General features: G+C 41.4%; 1 protein-coding gene across 1 annotated transcript in view; it reads left to right on the forward strand.

Moving 5' to 3' along the window:
• The first annotated feature begins 747 nt into the window (after positions 1 to 747).
• Positions 748 to 19,426, forward strand: part of LOC144491486 (MAP kinase-activated protein kinase 2-like) — a 127,051-nt gene continuing 108,372 nt past the window's right edge. The window contains exon 1 of the mRNA XM_078209376.1: positions 748 to 1,113. Within this exon, the coding sequence (XP_078065502.1) occupies positions 892 to 1,113 (222 nt within the window). The 5' untranslated portion in view covers positions 748 to 891. The remainder of the gene's footprint in view (positions 1,114 to 19,426) is intronic.

Genomic DNA, 19,426 nt, shown 5'->3' on the forward strand with positions numbered 1-19,426 from the left:
TTGCTTTGTTTTACTGAAGTTCTTTCTTGGGGCGTGTTTATTTTTCTTATTGGGTGCCACAAAATTGGGCAAATTCTCATTTCAGGTAAACATTTGTAAAATTTCAGTGAATAAAATTAATTAAAAAATGAATAGCCTGTTTTTTTCATCTGCAGTTAAGTAATTGATTATTTTGTCAGAGCATTTGCTAATGTTTGACATTTTTACTCATTATATATCATTTCTCAGTGTAAGCACGGCATTGTTTCTTTGTAATTGTCACATTTCTCTTTTGTTCTGAATCATATCATGCTGATGAAAGATCCAAATAAAACTTATTCATTCATTTAAATTTTATTCATTCATTTACAAAACTAATTTTTTTCTTTGGCCGCGAAAATGTGTAAAATATACGATGTGGCCCTCGTACTGAAAAGTTTGAAGACCGCTGATCTAAACACACAAAAAAAAGTTTAACAGATGCTTAAATTTTCAGTGTGATGCTGTTTGGGTTATTCGTGTCCAAGGGGAACTTGCAAGCAAGGAAATAGGGGAAAGGAGTGCAGGGGGGATTGAGCAGGGAGTTACCAGTGTGGATTTCACCTCTGGATTTTGTCTGCCGCCTGGAGGTGGTCTCCCTCCCGCTCCTTTCACATCTCCCAGTTGCTTATGAAGAAAATGACCTTGCCTTAAGCTACCAGAACTGACGTGTTCAGGAAATCAGCTGATGGTGGAGTCCCGAGGCTGCGCTAAAAGCGGCAGCACCAGCCCTCCCAGTGGACTCCGGACACTGCTTCTCTCCACAGGCTCTCTTCCGTTACCCCGCTCAACTCCCCAGGCTCGCTCCATGTTCCCCCGCCGGTTGAACAGTCTGTGCCCGGATCGGTTCCCCTGAAGCCCTCCCTCCCCGCCATGCTTCACAACGGCAACGACTCTGCCCCCTTATCGCCTGCCAAGTTGAGCAAAGCAGCGGGAGCCGGAGGAGCCCCCAGCCTCCTGCAGCCCCGGCCTGAGATCAGGAAGAATGCCATCACTGATGATTACCGAGTTTCCACTAACGTCCTGGGGCTGGGAGTCAACGGCAAAGTACTGGAATGTTTCCACAAAAAAACAGGAGAGAAGTGCGCCCTGAAGGTACAGCTCAATGTGTGTGTCTGTGTGCTAGTCTGTGTGTGTTACTGGAGAGAGCATGTGGACACTGGACACTGTTCACAGATTCTCTTCAGAAAAGTTTTAAGGAACCTTGATATTAAAAAAGAGAAAAAAATATTTAAACACTACGGTTAAAACGACCCCTACTAGATGGGGGCTTGTTTCATGAGTGACTTGCAAAAAAATAAAGAAACATTTACGCAATCTGTGTGCACAAGAAGGACTGTTTGGGTAGAATTCATTTACGCCAGCACTTCTTCCTAAGTGTTAAAATTCCGACCAGAAGTGCGACTTCTTGTACCTGGATGGTTCTGTGGTCTGGTGGGATGCTGACATAATTCTTTCTCCGTTTACCTTCGCAAAGTGGATACGCTGCTTGGAGAATGAAGCTTTCCCGCTGCTTTCCCGCTGCTTTCACCTAAGGCTGCTTTCCATATGATCAACTGGCATATGCCAGTTGATCATATGGAAAGCAGCCTTAGGTGAACTTTAGCGGCTTGTGCCTGAACGAGCAGCGGGAAAGCTTCATTATATATTGCCGAGGACTGGAATATAAAAGGACATTTTACTACATCTGTACCAGTGCTGGTCAATACAATCGTTACTAGCCACATGTGCCTATTTGGAACTAAGATGTGGCTAATTGAATTTCTGATATAGACAAAGGAGTAATGGACAATATGATTAGGGATGTGACTTCAGTATTTGTATTGGCATGGCTACATATGTGAACTTTAATATTTTCTGCATTTGTTAGTAAGATGGTAGAAGGTAGTGCATGGAAGTGTTTTTAATGATGGTGGTGGTTGTTCAGTAAATATACACAAGGTATGTTTATCAGTATGGAATGCATCTTTGTAAGGCTGTTTTCTACTAAAGTTGGGGCTTGTGGATGAAAAATATTGCTGAAGTCGCTCCTGTGGCTAGTCAACAATTTCTATTGCATAACACCAACCTGGTTTGATCACATCTGGAGTATGGTATACAGTTCTAGGTACTGCACTTTGGACAGGAATGTTGCACTTGGATTGGTAGTGCAGTCTCATCAGAGTGACAAACAGTTATATCATAACACTTTTAGTTTGTATAATGTCTCTTTTGCCTGTGAAGTCAAGTGGTTGTCCACAGCTCTTGCACATCTTTCTCTCGGTCTAGTGTGCATCCTTTTATTGCTGTTTCGCTTGACTTAACTGAGATCTAGTTAATTGGGTGGTCAGCATCTTCATCTGTCTGTTTGTGATTCTATGTACTCTGGCAGTGTCTACAATGATATTGTGAGCTTATCCTTCCAAATTAAATCTTCTTGCACTTCAGAGAATGCAGAGTGAGCGATCCTATGTATGCTTAGCTTTGTTTGCTTCAGTGTATGCAAAGACTTCATCCATGCAAAGACTTCATTTTAAGGTATTTTTGCCTATGCAGTTACACTTAAATGCTAGACTGTAGGGGTTAACTAACACTTGTCTACATTTTAAAACTCAGAAGGCATGCTGGGTTAGCTGAAAATTGACTGCATTCCTGAAGAGTACACAGCAGGCAAACGAGTTCTGATAACAGCTGCAAGACCTGTTTTTGCTAGACAGAGACAGACTTCGAATGAGATAACAATTAAAATATAGTTTGGAACTGTTGTGTTCAGTTTTTAGTTTGTTTTCGAGATCCTGTTCAAGCTCAGTTCAGTTCTCAAATTTTGCTCAACTCAGTACATGTTTTTTGTACAGGGGCTGACAGTAAAAGTCAGTCTCCAACTTTTCTCTTTTGTTTTGCTTTTGTAATGTTAATTTTAAGTTTTGTTCAATAAAAGAAATTCATCGTAGCAAGTACTGTCCCTTATCTATTTGAACGAATGAAAGGACCCAACACAGAGTCCCAGATGAGCTTCTCTGTCAGCCTTTCATCTGTTTCCTTGAATTTACATTTTTTGGCTGCATCTTTCAATCTTGTTATGAAGTTGTCAACAGGCTCACCTGATTCTTGCCGCAGGCCTTGAATTTCATATTGGAGTTCTGATGGTTTGATTTTTGGCTGGAGGTATGTGCTGAATTTTTCAAAAAATTGCCTGGATCTTTTGCTGTGTTTTTATTCAACTTACAGCTATTAAAGCCATTTCTTTCCTGCCAACAACAGGATGCATCAACCCTTTTGTCTTCACCTGTGTCTTTTGTTTAAACTTCCCAAATGCCTCTACACCAGCCTCCCAATGCACTGGCTGGAGCTGTGGCTGGAATGTTTTGGAAGTTTTGGATGGCACAGTAGCTTAATTTACCTCTTTCCATCAACCACCCTCTAAGAAGTAAACCCTCTATGTCAAAATGCCAAGGAGCCTTGCCCACAATATGTTAATACCTCCAACTTTTGGATTTGGGTGCGCTAGGATACATCCATGGGTAGCTAGCAAGAACTCGTAGCCTTCAGAATAGTCTTGTGGCCTGTGTTGTCAGCAGATTATTTGACAAAGGGAAGCAAGACAATTGAGCTAAACCTGTTCTCATTTGAATATCCTTGTGTACAAATGCATCCATCAAGGATTTCTGGATTATTAGTCAGGAGCAAGGGTCCCGGCTGTTTCTTTCCCCTCCCCATAAGACATGACATTAAGGCCACTTCTAATGCTCCTGCCTGTCTTCCCAACTAAGCTAGCTAACTGTACAATCCAGGGAACAAATCTGGGAACCTCTTGACTGGGATAGTTTAGGAAGTCATTCATTTAAGGGAGCTCAGTCAGTATTTAACCATATGGGTTTATTGTCTGCACTGTGCAGTCTTGGCATGATCATGACAGCAAGTGAGGTTTGTGTTTGAATATTGGTTCAGGTCTGCATGTTTGTCGCATGTAACTGAGACATTTCTAATCTGGGATTTGAAGAATGGAACCTCCGCTTGCAGACGTAAATTGATTGGCTTGTTTTCAATTTCCCCCTCCCCCATTGTATTAGCATACTGTCGGTGTTCAGTTTTGTTCCATTGAGGTGAATGGCACAGCTGATGTGCCTGAATACAAACAATGTGCTGTTTATTTGCCTGTTTTAATATTTAGCAGTGTTTCACTTCTGGCCATCAGTAGCATTTCCCAGGTTGTGTTAATAATTGAAGTTAAAAGCAGAATTTTCACTACTTTTTTGAATTCCTTTGTCCCTGTGATCAATGGGAAAAAAAACATAAAAGAAGTAAAATTATATGTGCTATCCTAAATTGGGGCTCAGTTTTGAAGAGAGCTTTTTGAGCTACACAGCACAAGAGATCTGTCGCTGGCACTGGCAGCAGTTTAAAGGGAAAGATCTTGCTGTGAGCAATTAACCAGTGGAAATCTGTCATTCCTGACTGAAAGTTAAAACTTCCTTTTTTCTGTTATTTTACTTGCAGTTAGTCAGTTTCCTGAGAACCAGCAGCTAATTTCTCTATAACTGTGAAGGGATATTTTGTTACTTAAAATCATTCCAAAGGAGAGCTGATATTAGTTCTGATTGGAGTTTAAATCCCTACCTGCCTTTATTTTGTTACGTTTCTGAGATTCTTCTGTGTTGAGATGGTGTGTTGTGAGTACAGATCAGAGCCTCCATGCTGGCAGAAGGGAAAATTGTATCAGGAGCTCACAGAGCTGATCTCATCCACCTCCTGGAATCCATCTTAATTACATTAATAGTGACATGAGCTGTATGCCTGTCCCAGCCTATAGCACAGGGAATGTGTGAGCTGGATTTGGCAGTAAGAGAGAAGAGGGGGTTATGGGGGTAAAAGTGAGGGATTTCTTATGACTTACTATGCTACTTCCCTGTTAGTTACATTGACTATCAAGTGAAAATGACAAGTAGGAACCTACAATTTGGTCTGTCAAGCCTGCCTCGCATGATTGTGACGCCTTCAACAGTGTGGTATTGTATCCATAAGCACCCCCCCACCACCCCCTGACTGGGTGGGTGAAGGAACGATGGGCTCACTATCCTGGGCATTGAGTTTCTGTTGTGATTTCCTTGCAGACTGTCTTTGCTGTGACCCTGACATGGTACTGCAGTCTGCTCCTCTGTGTACTGTAATGCATTAACAGAGTGAGAGTATCTGCTATATCAGTTTTGAGGTTTACCACATTCAGCAGCTGGCTCAGATATTTTAAGATCTGACACGCACATCCACATGACAGATTGGGTTGAGTGTGTGAGAAATGGCCCTGAATGAGAATTTGAGAGGCAGCCACCATTCGAGGGTTGAAAATTAATGGTTTCTCCAAAGCTGCAGTTATGTTTTTACATTGAAACAAAGCTGTTTTGTGCATTTGTTGGCACATTGGTTTGAAATGTCTTTTTGATGTGAGAAAACAGGATCTCGCATTCATGTTCCCATAACATTAAAAATGAGTCCTCTCCATCACTAACCATTCCCCCAGACTCCTCCACGCCACATAACCCCCAATTGGGGGCAGAGCTTTGTGTCCTGGTTAAGCGATGCATTGGATGAGATTTTCTGCCCCTGCTTTCGGCATGGTGGAACACAAAATCCTGAGAGAGTCTCGAAACAGCTTGTACACTGGCAGGATTTCCTTGCTAGATTGTCCCCCCCCGTCAGTGACGTAATGGGGTTCCCAGCATGCATTGATGGAAACCCCCTTATCATACATTTTAATATCATTAGCAGATTTTCTGGCTCTATTTTCAACCACTTTTCTCACCTGAGACAACACTTAGAAAAAGAATCGGAAAATTCCACCCATTGACTTTAAAATTCTCATCCTTGTTTTCCGAGGCCTCCACCCTCCCTATCTCTGTAATCTCTTTCAGAGTCACAACAATCTCGGCTCCCCTAAATCTGACTTCTCAAACATCCCCAAATTTAATCACACTGTCATTGTGGCTGTGTCACAACTGTCTAAACCTCTCTAACCCTCTCATTTTTAAGACTATTTAAAATCCACCTCTTTGACTAAATATCTCCTAATGTGGCTCAGTGTCAACATTTTGTTTTCTCAGACTCCAGTTCTGTTAAAGCCAGTAAAACGTATGATGGGTTGTGTTGTTGTTGTGTCCAAGCTCATGTTTGGCTTCTCTAATACCAACGGCAGTATAACTCTGGTCTCCTCACTTCACAGATCTAAGTCAAGGTGTATCTGATGTGGTCTTTCAGCAGATCATCATTCACCCTCAGACTATCTTGTGTCCTACTGAAAGTCATAGCATACATTTCCAGTGGATTAGCAAAAATGTACATGTGTTTTTCTGTTTTAATTGCATGATTTATTTGGCATAATTTGCAAGAGCGACTCGCTTGTGGGAAAATCTCAATGCATCTCTATAACTTCCCTGAGTGGGGAAATGCTCAAATGACCTGTTTCCAGGACTGTCACTTGGGTTGTTCCTATGAGATGCTTGCTTTTTTTCTCTCAGACTGCACCCTCTCCCCACCCCTAGCTGTATGAGTCATGTAGCTGACAGTAGCATATGGGACTGTAGTCAATTTGGTTCTGTTGGAATCCAAAAAGCAGTAAGTATTTTGGTGTGAGAGGATTGATTGCCTGGATCTTTTTTTGGAAGGTGGATGTCTAATGTTAATTGTATGCGGGCGATGCCCTCGTCTGGTGTCAGGCATAAGTTTGTCCTGCACAGTGAAGCTAGTTTGGAGTGAGATATGTTTTGCAGTGGTTGGTTCTGCTGATGTGGGTCAGGGGTTAGGTGGAGGATGGTGACAAATTTCTGAGCGCAGCTAAATTTGAGGACATTGCATAAGCCTTCACAGTTGATAGAGTCAGAGACTATTGCGAGGGCGGTTGATATAATATATATTACTTCCTTCAATGTTATGAGGGGGAAAAATTGGTTAAGTTAACATTCTCATTCACTAAGTAGAGAGGATTGACTCGATTATATATAAAAGTGCTATTTGTTTTAGGTTTGTGATGACAGCACATTGAGGTCAGTAAAGAGAGCTGCAATTCACCGTAAAATAGCTGGAATTATGTAGTCTGTTTTTGAGAGATATGCTGTGAGTAAACCCAAGAAAATGGCAAAAATTAAATTTGACATGGAGTATGATAAGGCAATTATTTTTTGGAAAGTCAGTTGGTCTGCTTCTCTTCAGAATGTTAGCCAAGTATTAATGGCGTCGGGTACGAGGAATCAGAGGGAGAAATACAAATTGTTTCAAAGTTACGTAGACTGTTTCTTCACCCTAACTGTTGAAAGTCAAAAATTCAGTGGGTGTGGTTGATGAAGGGCGGAATTTTCCAGCCGCGCTCACCCCAAAACCAGAGAATCCCGCCCGAGGTCAATGAACCTTTGCATGGTCTGCCCCCACCTGCTACGCTTTGCGTGGTGGGCGGAATGGGAAAATTCTCCCCGAAGAGTACATAAGTCATAGATGAGATTGCTGGGCAGTTTGAAATCTTTAAAAAACGTATTGAAGGACATTGCCACCATCCTATTTTAAACTTTCCATTGGCACGTGGCTTTAATCAGGCAGTTGCCATGGGTTTAAAAGTATGGGACAGAAACACAAATGTTTTCGTTCTACATTTTGTGGAACTGGCAACCGTTGTATAATATAATACATGGCAATGGAGAATAGAAAGTGACTAGACTTGGACCACCAGCAAAGTTTCTGATTGATAATGGAGAGGAATATGCCAATGATGACTTCAGAGACATATGAAATATAAACATCACGATCATGAATACTGCAGTTGAAAGTCCTTTTAGCAGTAGGCAGGAAAATGACTGGTAAACTTTAAATATTGGTTGAAAGTTCAGGTTGATGACCAAGAGATGAGATCCATGGACTGAATGGCAAGAAAGCGTAGTGCAAGTACTGATGGTGAGTCCAAAAGTGACTGTTGTTAGAGAAAGCAATCACATACAGTAGAAAGAGCTTTCAGTAGTGCCAAAGGGTGATCTCACTCTAACAGTCTCGACAGACATAAAAATAGAAGTAGAGGCCATAGCTTGAATAGTTTCAACAATGAAATCAAGACTATAGAACCGTCTCAGAGCCAGAACTAGAAGCAGAAGTCCTCATGATCATGAAATTTTGGAGGCTACCAATAGATGTAAGCATAAATTAATAAGAGAAGCAAACCTAGTTGGAGAGTGTTTGGAATTTATTCTGAGGTATCAGATAAGGGACAATTAGTTTTGTCACATGGGTGGATCTGTTCTGAAAAAATCTTTCGAGATGGGACTTGTAAAGATAAAGCAAGCTAGTTGCCAGGGATTTTGAAGGGCAACTGCCTAATACAGATGTTAGATTGGACTCTCCCACAGCTGAAAAGTAATCTTAAAAATCATTTTAGTCCTTTTGGCCATCTTCATGGGAGCATAGGTCAATCGACATAAAAGTCGCATTTCTGCAGAGACAAGTGTTTCTGAAACCACTCGGAGGCAGTAGATCAGAAGGAAAGCTACCTACGTTTTTCACCCATCAGAATCATGCACTTGGCAGGCCTGGAAGTGGATGCGAAACATGCCTACAGCCACAACCAGCCCCCAGAACATGATTTTGGGCTGGCTGGCCAATTAATGGACAGCCAGTGTGAAACCCGAGCTGGGAAAGGTTCTGTGTGCCAGGGTGTGCAGAAGAGGACAGGAGCCATGAAAAGGGAGGGTGTGGGTTGGCACTTCTAATGGGCTCCCTCCAAGCGACAGCTGTCGGGAGCTGCAGACCTGTACTAAATAAATTCAGATAAAAAACCAGTGCAAACGATGTCCACACAGCACATTCAAGCACAAATCTCAGTCCCCAGACACATTCTCAAATTTTACTTCACCCTGACATTTCATCCCACCCTAGAGAGATTGCAGCTAAAATATAAAGGCCATCTGGCCAATCGAGCCGCCCACCAACTACAAAATTAGACTGGCCACGTAAAGCTTCTTTCAATTGACCCCTTAATGGGCAAAATTGCCTGCTTGATTATCAATGAGTGTGCTTCCCACTCTCTCGTGCACCTGCTGACCGAAATCTTGTGCAAGTGTGCGATGATGTTGGGACGCCCGCCCAATATCTTGTGGCGGAATTTCACGTGTTTCAGGCTTGGCCGCTCGAGCAACATAAAATTCCAGCCCATGGAATCTAAACAAATGTATCTGTGGCTGAATGAATCTTCCAGGGTGTGGTATTTTCCAGTAAAATAGGTTGTGTTTAACTAAAGGCAGATCCTGAAATATTTTTATCGGTACCATCAAGGTAATCTTCCAGGCATATTTGTGATGTATGTTGATGATTTGTTTTTAGGGGGTGGTGGCACTGTGGAATTTGGGAAATGTGGTATTGCTAAGATTAGAGTGGAATTTAAACTTGGGAGTCAAGCTTGTGGGGCTTTTAAATATATTGGTTTAAATATTAAGCAAATTAGATTTGGAACACCTTTTGAATTAACAATCCTATTTATAGCCAGTTAGTCCCATGCTGGTTTCATACTTGGTTCTCACAGAAAGATGGTATAGTTGAATAAGAGGTGGAGCAATTACAACGTTTGATTGGCCAATTGCACTGGTTGATCACTCAGACCAGATGCCAGTTTTGATATATTGTGGTTAAACATTACTGTTTGAAGACAAATTTTAAAAAAATTGGGGAAATGCTTACTCACATTTCCATCCTTGGGCAATCCAAAGAATGTGACATTAGTCATTTTTAGTGGTGTTTCACGTGTTGATCTTTATGGAAGTTCTATAGCAGCTGGTTTCATACTATGTCTGATGGGTCGGAATGGGAAATGTTATCTATTAGCTAGGGAAACGAAGAAAATATAAATTATTGTCAAAAGTACTTTGTCTGCCGAAACACTGGCTCTTATGGAGGCATTGGATCTGCATTCTATTTATTTAAAAAAGATCAGATTCCACATAGTGGGTGTACTGAAGATGGTATACCCATTGAATGTTTTGTAAATAATTCATTTCTTGTCGGTTAATGTATACTCTCTACAAAAATGAGAATGAGGAAAGGTCATGGATGGATCTCGCTGGCTTTATCCAAATGCGACAGGGAAAGAAAATCTCTAAAATTTAAATGGGTGGGGATTTAAAAACAATAATTAATTTGGAGGGATATGGGCGTCAATGGCTCGGCCAGCAATATTTATTGCCCATCCTTAGTTACCCTTGAGAAAGTGGTAGTGAGCTGCTTTCTTGAACTGCTAGAGTCCCTGAGGTGTTGTCAATAGTCGGATTGTTTTACAAAATGAACTGCAGCAATGAAGAAATTGTTAGGGATCCTAGAGGAGAGATATCTCACAAATGCAGTGCTTTGTACAGAATATAGAGGTCTTTGATTTAATTTGTTTTGACATTTTTGTACATAACTTATTTATTTAAAGAGGGAGAAAGGAATTTTGTTGTACACTAATTGTATTTAACTGTATAAAGGTGATAGGCATTAACTGTGGATTCACAAGTGCCCATCTAAAAATGGATAGACTGAAACTGTGATGTTTAGGACTAGGAGGTACTTGTTTGTAACCTGGATCTCTGTAAATAAAAGCCTACAGCAGTGTGTAAGGATTTTTCCAATTGCATCTTTCACAATCTGGCTTTTTGGAATAAACACAGTAAGAAGTTTAACAACACCAGATTAAAGTCCAACAGGTTTATTTGGTAGCAAAAGCCACACAAGCTTTCGGAGCCTTAAGCTCCTTCTTCAGGTGAGTGGGAATTCTGTTCACAAACAGGGCATATAAAGACACAAACTCAATTTATAGAATAATGGTTGGAATGCGAATACTTACAGCTAATCAAGTCTTAAAGGTACAAACAATGTGAGTGGACAGAGCACCAAGACAGGTCAAAGAGATGAGTATTGTCTTCAGACAGGACAGCCAGTGAAATTCTGCAAGTCCAGGCAAGCTGTGGGGATTACAGATAGTGTGACATGAACCCAATATCCCGGTTGAGGCTGTCTTCGTGTGTGCGGAACTTGGCTATCAGTTTCTGCTCAGCGACTCTGCGCCATCATGTGTCGTGAAGGCTGCCTTGGAGAACGCTTACCCGAACTGATCTTACCCGATCAGGCATGGAGGGTTTGAGACGCCATGGGGAGTTGGGTGGGGAGGGTTGGTGTTGAAGTTGCCACTTCACTGGAGGATGGAGTTTACTAATATGTTTTGGAATAGTGAGCAAAAAATAGTAGACAACTAGCAAAACTAAAAAAGGATTAAAACCAGAATCCAGATGGAATGCACCCCTATATGAAGGAAAGCAAGGAAGATATGTAAAACATCTCTGTCTCCTTAGAACTACAGAACAGTCAGTTTATTGTTCATGGTAGGAAAAATCTGGCATCTATGCTAGATGAAATACTAGAGCATCTAACAGCAGAAAATATAACTTAAAAAATAGTCAGCGTGGATTCCAAGAGGCCAAATCATTGTTAATTAACCTGGTAAAATTATTTGTAAAGGTACAAGAGTAATGCTTTCGATGTCATAGAGTTGGATATTCCAAAGATCCTCAATGAGGTACTACATGGTAGACTCCTGACGAAAGTTGAGTATGTGAGGTCAGGGGTCAAACAATTGAATGGATAGAAAATAGAAAGCGGAGAGTAAGAGTGAAGGTTAATTATTCCACTTGGAAGAAGGCAGAAAGCATATTTCACAAGAACCAATGTTGGGGCCATTGCTTATAATTTACATTAATTATTTGGACTTGGGAACAAACCGCTTACTGTCAAAACTTGTGGATGATAACCAAATTCTAATTCATTCACAGAATATGGACATCACTGAAGGCCAGCATTTATTGTCCATCTCTGACCTAAACTGAGGGAAAATACAACATAATACACAAGGATATTAGAAATCTATAAATACCTTTTATAATAGATAAATGAAGTGATGCATTTTGCTTAGAAAAATAAAAACACAGCACTCTTTGGAAAATAAGAATGTGAAGGCATCGAAGAGCCAAGAGGTTGAAAGATACAGGTGAATAAATCTTAAAGTGGCATTGCAGGTTAACGAAGCTATTAAAATGTCAACAAAGCACTGAGATTTATTTCCAGGGATGTGAAATTTTGTAAGAATTGCATAGGACCCTAGTCAGGCTACACTTGGATTACTGTGCACTGTTTTGGTCTTCATACTATAAAAAGGATGTGGAAGTCCTGGAGAAATAATAGTTACAAGGATGGCGCCAGAACTGAGAAATTATTAAGAGCTATTGGGAAAGATTGAACAAATGGGCATTTCTTTCATCAGAAGAAAGCAGACCTAGAGGAGACCTGACCGAGACCTTTACAGTTGATGGCCGGGATTTTCTAGTTGCGCCACAGGGCCTATGAATGGGTTGGTCAGTGTAGATTTAAGAGAGAATGTTTCCACTTGTCACAGGATCCAAAGCTAGAGGCCACAAATGCAAGATAATTACTAATAATACCACTAGGGAAACAAAGAAAAACTTCTTTGTTCAGGAAATGATTGGAATGTGGAACTCAGTACAACAAAGTGGTTGAGGCATCAACTTGTATGCTTCAAAAGGAAACTAGAGAAGTGTGTGAGAGAAAGGGAGATAGAACGATATGCGGGGATGAAGTAGATGGAATGGGAGGAGACTCGTGAAATATGAATACTATCACAATGATGATGTTTTTATGTTCTATGTTAAAATTCCAAATGATTCCATCCAAGTTGAAGTTTGCATTCACTAGAATCCCAGGTATCAATATAAATCAACATTCAAGACAGATGCCCTTGTATCCTGTATTCAGTAGTTTTGAGATCCTTTCATGCATTCTGTATAGCCATAATAAACCACTTGGGAGCACAAACCACAGCTAATCTGTCGTTAGTGATGGTAGATAAAGCTCATTACAACCCAAATGTGTGTGCTACTCACATAGCATCTTCTGAGAAAAATAACTCCCAATATAATCCACCCATTGTGATAAGATCCAACACATCATTGACAAACATATCAAAGAAGATGGATAACAGTGACTAACCCTTACTGCTCCTTTTGAGAGACATGGATTCAGTGAATGTCTTATCAACTTCATAGAGATGTTGGTACCTGAATTAAATTGAAGATTGCCTATGTTGTGTTAGAGCTTCCAGTTTTCTCGCGAGCGGCTATTGAGGGAGATGAAAATTGATGAAGGCCATGTTGAGCTTCTCCTGAGTCACACAACATGCTGTAATCTTGTGTTGAGCAACCACCCAATCTAGGCACTCTTCACAAGAACAAAATGCCGCTTGGTTCGGGTGTTGAAAACCACTTACTGAGAATGAATTTCCTGCCCAGCATGATCTGTTTGTGTTCATAGATTAACCAAGTCTGTAAGGAAGGAGTCACTTTTTTATTCCAGACTGTCCCAAAGGAATTTAAATGGAAACTTTCTTATCTGATTATCAGCTGCTAACCAAAATGCAAGTAAGAACTCAAGGGAGGAAATTTGGAGTAAAACCTTGGTAACGATTTTGTTTTTAATTCAGGTGTTTCACAAGTTGAATACCTGAAGGAGCTGTTCTCCCAATCTCGGTAAGGGCCTAAATGTCTACCATGAAGTGTAAACATTCTGATTTATATCTTGCCCTTTTCTCTGTTTATTAATACTTTCAACTTTGTTTTAATTGCTTTAGATCAAAATCCTTCTAGTGTGCGGAAAGTGTATTGACAATTTAATTAGAAATGTTGAAAAAGTTTTAATTGGTGTGGCTGTGCCTTGATGTTGTGGGGATTCTATGAGGAAGGGCTTTTGCTGGCACACGGGCAGGAAAAGTGTTGAGCAGTTGTTAGAGATTAAGATGATCACAATGAATATGCACACAGCTAAAGATATTCCATCAGCATCCTTATCACCCAGCAAGGGAGTGGGTTTGATTACTTGGATCTGGTGCCAGATGGTGCATCATGTGTAACTGGAAGCCCCTGCAAATCTCATTAGCGTTCAAGAGAGAGGATCCAGTTTCCCAATCCACTGCAGTCAGATGTTACTGCAGTAAAGGACTGAGCAGACCGATCCAAACACGTCTCGCATGCACACCTAGCACGTGTGGAAAGTATTTCATATGTACTTGTTCACCGAAATTCTTCTGTCACCTTCTTTCTATTCCAAAGTCTCCCAAACAGTAGCATAAATCTTCCCCAGCCAGGGGATAAGCAGGAGATTTGTTTCAGGGCTCCGCAGTGCTAAAACAGCTTACTGAGAGGAAGTATGTGAGGGATGCCAATCTGATTCTCTTATTTTCAGTAACCCTGCTTTCTGTACAGGTGATTTGATTTAGTTTGTATACACAGTTCCAAGTAACTGGAGCTTAAGTTTGGAAGTGCCAAGTGTGTACACCCACTCCTACCATGTCACCATGACATCCATCACATACTCCCTCGGGCTAGCTACTACAGACAGAGGCCTGGAACAAATCTGCAGCTCATGTCTGCTGCTTCTGAGTTGGGTAATAGGCACCATACTGCAGTGGTATAGGGATGTGGGCTTAAAACATTTCCAGGATGGCAGAGACTTGCAAATAGAGAGACATAGGAGAGAGAGAGAAAGAAAGCCCGAGAAACTCACTAGAAATAACAATGTTCTCTCTAGGAGCTAGTGTTTTGATTCTTCAATGAAACTTATCAGTTTACGTGACTACAAGAGCAGGTCAGAGGCTGGGAATTTTGCAGTGAGTAACTCATCTCCCTAAAGCCTGTCCACTATCTACATGGCACGAGTAGGAGTGTGATGGAATAATTGTCTGGATGAGTGCAGCTCTAACAACACTCAAGGAGCTTGACACCATCCAGGACAAAGCAGCTCACTTGATTGGTACTCCATCCGTTACTTTAACCATTCACTTCTTCTATCACTGACACAAAAATGGCAGCAGTGTATACCATCTACAAGATACACCGTAGCAACTCACCAAGGCTCCTTCAAACCCATGACATCTACCACCTAAAAAGACAAAGGCAGCAGATGCATGAAAACACCACCACTTGCAAGTTCTCCTCCAAGTCACTCACCATCCTGACTTGGAACTATATCATTGTTCCGTCAGTGTCTCTGGATCAAATCCTCGAACTGCCTTCTAACAGCACCTTGGGTATTCCTACAACATGGGTTCAAGAAGGCAGCATCCCACCACCTTCTTGAGGGCAATAAAGGGTGTGCAATAAATGTTGACGTAACTAGTGACACCCACATCTCGTGAACAAATAAATTAACCAAAACCTAGAAAAAAAGACAGTGCAGAAAAAGTCAGTCAGCAACAGAAATGTGTTACTCAGCCAACAAGTATAGAAAGCTAATAAAATGGACAGAAATCTGCTGTCCACATGGATTGAGCTTGCAAATCTATGAGAGAACAGCTAAAAGTACAAACTCTTTCATAAGGTGACATTTTCATTTCCTTGTTGAGCAAGCTGTGCCCTGTGTGGCAAACGTGAGTGTTAGACGCTGTAAAAGGACATGGATGAGCTGGCACTTAAATTGCCAATTAAGAACCACAAGAATATAATGGAACCTACCCTTCAAAAAGTAACCCGTTGATGCAGACAAAATAACCTGATGTTTGAGATTTGAGAAACCCACAGAGAAGCAGGATTAATCAAAGGCTGTATTTGGAATTTATGTCAGCTAGTAATAGCTGCTAATTACAAGCAATCTGATGGGTTATTATTTAATTACTGTATCATTACAGTATGAAAATGACAGCATCACAAATCAAATCTGGCTGAGTTTTCTGCTCTGCTTGTGCGTATGTTTTAATGATGCATTTTGAATCATGGGGCTAAAATTGATAACCAGGGTTTCTAATGTCTCTGACCATAGACAATAATACGGGCAGCATGCCAACTTCATACTGTCTTCTGTTTTTTAATGAGTTCAGCACCCAGTCAGTGGTGGTCATGCTGTTGATTGGCTGGACATATCAGCAGGGAGTGAACGTTGTGAGCAAGTAGTACCAGCTAAACCTTGTTTAAAGTTAGTGCTTATAGCAAGACTGCACCTCTTACAGGCAGACACATTGTGGCTGGAGCTGGCATTTGTGCTGGAACTGAATCTGACCTTGGAAATGGTGAAGAGTGGCAAAACATAGGAATGAGCAGGCTTCTGACGTTTTTGGACATTCTGCTGGAGACCTTGGTGGAAATGACGAGAGATGTCCTGTCTTCAGGGAGCTAGGTGGTCCTCCAGACACCAGCTGAGAAGGCAAAGGAAGCAGAGAGCTGGCGAGGTCAAGCCCAAGTACTTTAATGTTGTGAGTTCAATGATCTCTCTCAATTAAGTCAAGGTCCGTAAATGCATCAAACTCCATATCCTACCAATTGCATCACAAGCTTCAGACACTTCTCAATTCATACATCTACTGACAATCTCCATCAGTCTGCACTCATACCTGTCATTTCATATGCTTCAGATACTTGAGAAGTGCAGCCAAGCCAGGCAATAGAAGAATGTTAAGAAGACAGCCCCATCAATGGATTGCCCACTCCCAAACACCAATACTGATATTGTATATAATTTAATGTGCATGTGGTGAGACATTGGGAATGAATGGACAACACCGGGTGTGAAAGGCAGAGGACAAGTTTGCATACAAGTTCTGCTATGGAGATTTAAGAGCTGTGATGGGCAGCATATAAAAGAAGATTAATGGTTATGTGCACAATGAAATGTTTGATGCATCTGGAAGTCTGTCGGTAAAGAGGCTGGAGCTGTCCTGCACCAATTTGTCAAAGGGTTTTGCACAGAAAGTGGAGCCTATCCTGTCCCATATAGTATTACAGTAAGAAGTCTCACAACACCAGGTTAAAGTCCAACAGGTTTATTTGGTAGCAAATACCAATAAACCTGTTGGACTTCAACCTGGTGTTGTGAGACTTCTTACTGTGTTCACCCCAGTCCAACGCTGGCATCTCCACACCATATAGTATTAGCCAGCTCCATTTGAACACTTATGGAGCCATCCATAATGTAGCATGTTATGGCCAATATTCAGCTTCCATTGCAGCACAAGCAACATGCAGCTGAAGTCAAGAGTGCTGCAGTAGAAGGTCAGTCTGAAATCCTGTGAGGTTAGCTTGCTGCAGTAGGTGGCAGATTTCAGTGAGGTGCAGGCACACACACTTTGTTCCTCACTAAGGTTCTCATAGGGGAATTGCTCCATGAACACCCTAGGCAGATGCTGTCAGCTATGAATCCCTCTGCACCAACCTCCTTATCCCTTTTTCAACAGCTTATTCTGCCCAGCAAAGCTTCTGTTCATTGTCCAAATCATGTTGTGTTCCCGCTACTGATGCATCACATCTGGGAGCAAATGCAGAAGCCTTGAAGTCAGCCAAAATGCCTTGGGTACCTGCTATCTACTCCAGGTAGACTTTGACAACTTGAAATAAGTATCGAAATTACCAAACAGAGAATGGAAGCAACAGCCAGAAGAAATCAGCTAGCAGTTAAGAGTTTAAGTTTATTTATTAATGTCACAAGTAGGATTGCATTAACACTGCAATGAAGTTACTGTGAAAATCCTCTAGTTACCACACTCCGGCACTTGTCAGGTACACTGAGGGAGAATTTATATGGCCAATGCACCTAACCAGCACATCTTTAGGACTGTGGGAGGAAACCAGAGCACCTGGAGAAACCCACGCAGGCACCTGGGAAAATGTGCAGACTCCACACACACACTGACCCAAGCCAGGAATCGAACTTGGGTCCCTGGTGCTGTGAGGCTGCAGTTCTAACCACTGTGCTGTCTAGATGTAAATCATTGAGGATTTCTTTAAATAATACGAGTGAAATTGTCTTCTGCTGCTGAACGTGTATGTGTGAGGTTAGGAGAGGGTGGTAGCTGGAGCGTTGAGCTGCAAAATGACAACACTGGTTCAAATCAGCATTGCAATCTGACTGACTTTGTCTGTTTCTGGCGGCCATCCCTGTTCATGCTCTAACCTTTTCACCAGTGTGGCAAGCTACCTGTCAGAATTTTGTGTTGTCAGTCTTTTGTAGTTAACACTCATTTTCATAACCCGCAAAAACATTATGCTGGTGGAAGGAATAAACACAAAAGGAAAAGCAAAGCTCTTTACGATGTAATGGACTTATTGTCTGTGAATCTCTGGCATGCTTATGTTGGAAAAGGACATTTGACCATCCTGGTAACATGGCATCAGAACATGATTGGATTTTCATGTCTGCCACCTATTCCCCAAGTTGTTTCTACGTGTGTGTTTTGTTCTCTGCCTTATTTTTTAACTGGGTCACTGATATTGAGAGTCTTAACTGGCTTTATTCACATGGGTAAGATGGGGGATTTTACCACTGTCCGTTGCATTAGGCTTACTGGCACCTCAGATTATCTACAAACAGGGAGTAGGCCATTCAGTCTCTTGAAGCTGCTCCACCATTTAAGAAGATTATGTTGGATCTGATAGCAAGGCTAATTTTCTTACGAGGTGTTGGCTAAAACTCAACTTGGATAACTGCCTTTTCAGGGGATGTGTTGGTGGAGGAACTGCTGGCACAAACCTCTCCTTCTGGCAGCACATTAATGGCTCTGGTGGCTCAGGAGGCACCTTCAGGCTGTCACGTAATTGAGCCAACGTCATGATCAATTTATATCTCCGGTAACCCACAAACTATATTTTCTGGTACTTCCTTGTGCTCAGAATCCTGTTGTGGCTGCTGTGAATCTTTTAGCTTTTTTTCTTGAGGATTTTGATTAGAATCATCAGGTCATTTATGACATTGAGAGAGGCCATTCATCCCATTGATTCCATTTGAATCTTTAATCCTATATTTGACATGATCACAAATTCTGCAACAAAGGGGCATGGACTAAAGCTGAGGTGTGTGAGGGTGATTGATGGTTTAGATTTAACTGATGTCAGGGGCCTATGAATTCTGCAATACCTGAAAGGCAATTTCTGCAGCAAGACAATTGCAGATTCTGTGTCTGATTATAGTCTACCTTGCGGACATGTTCCTATGTGTGTATAAGTATTTAAGTCTTGAGTTTTACTGGAATGTTATCTTAGTGATGCGTTATGTCAATTTGGTGAGACACTTAAACTAATCTGAAGAGGTGAGGAAGCTAGAGCAACAAATCTGCCAGCAGAAAGTCAGAGGAGAGTCCAGGCAAGTATGGCAGGTGCACAAGCAGTTAGCTTATAAGCAGAGGGAGCATAAAGAGGCATGGTTGGCCAATGCAGTAAACATCTTAGTTAAAACGTCAGTATTGAAGCATATAATCCAAAGAACTTTAGTGTAAAAGCTGGCAGGTATGTTTCCTACCTTCCTTGTTTCTACCAGCTCTTCCAGCTCTGACACATGCGAGTAGCGGGGGTATTAGAACCATAGAACCATAGAAAATTACAGCTCA

Source organism: Mustelus asterias, chromosome 3 (assembly GCF_964213995.1).
Source record: "Mustelus asterias chromosome 3, sMusAst1.hap1.1, whole genome shotgun sequence".
Classification (NCBI taxonomy): Eukaryota; Metazoa; Chordata; class Chondrichthyes; order Carcharhiniformes; family Triakidae; genus Mustelus; species Mustelus asterias.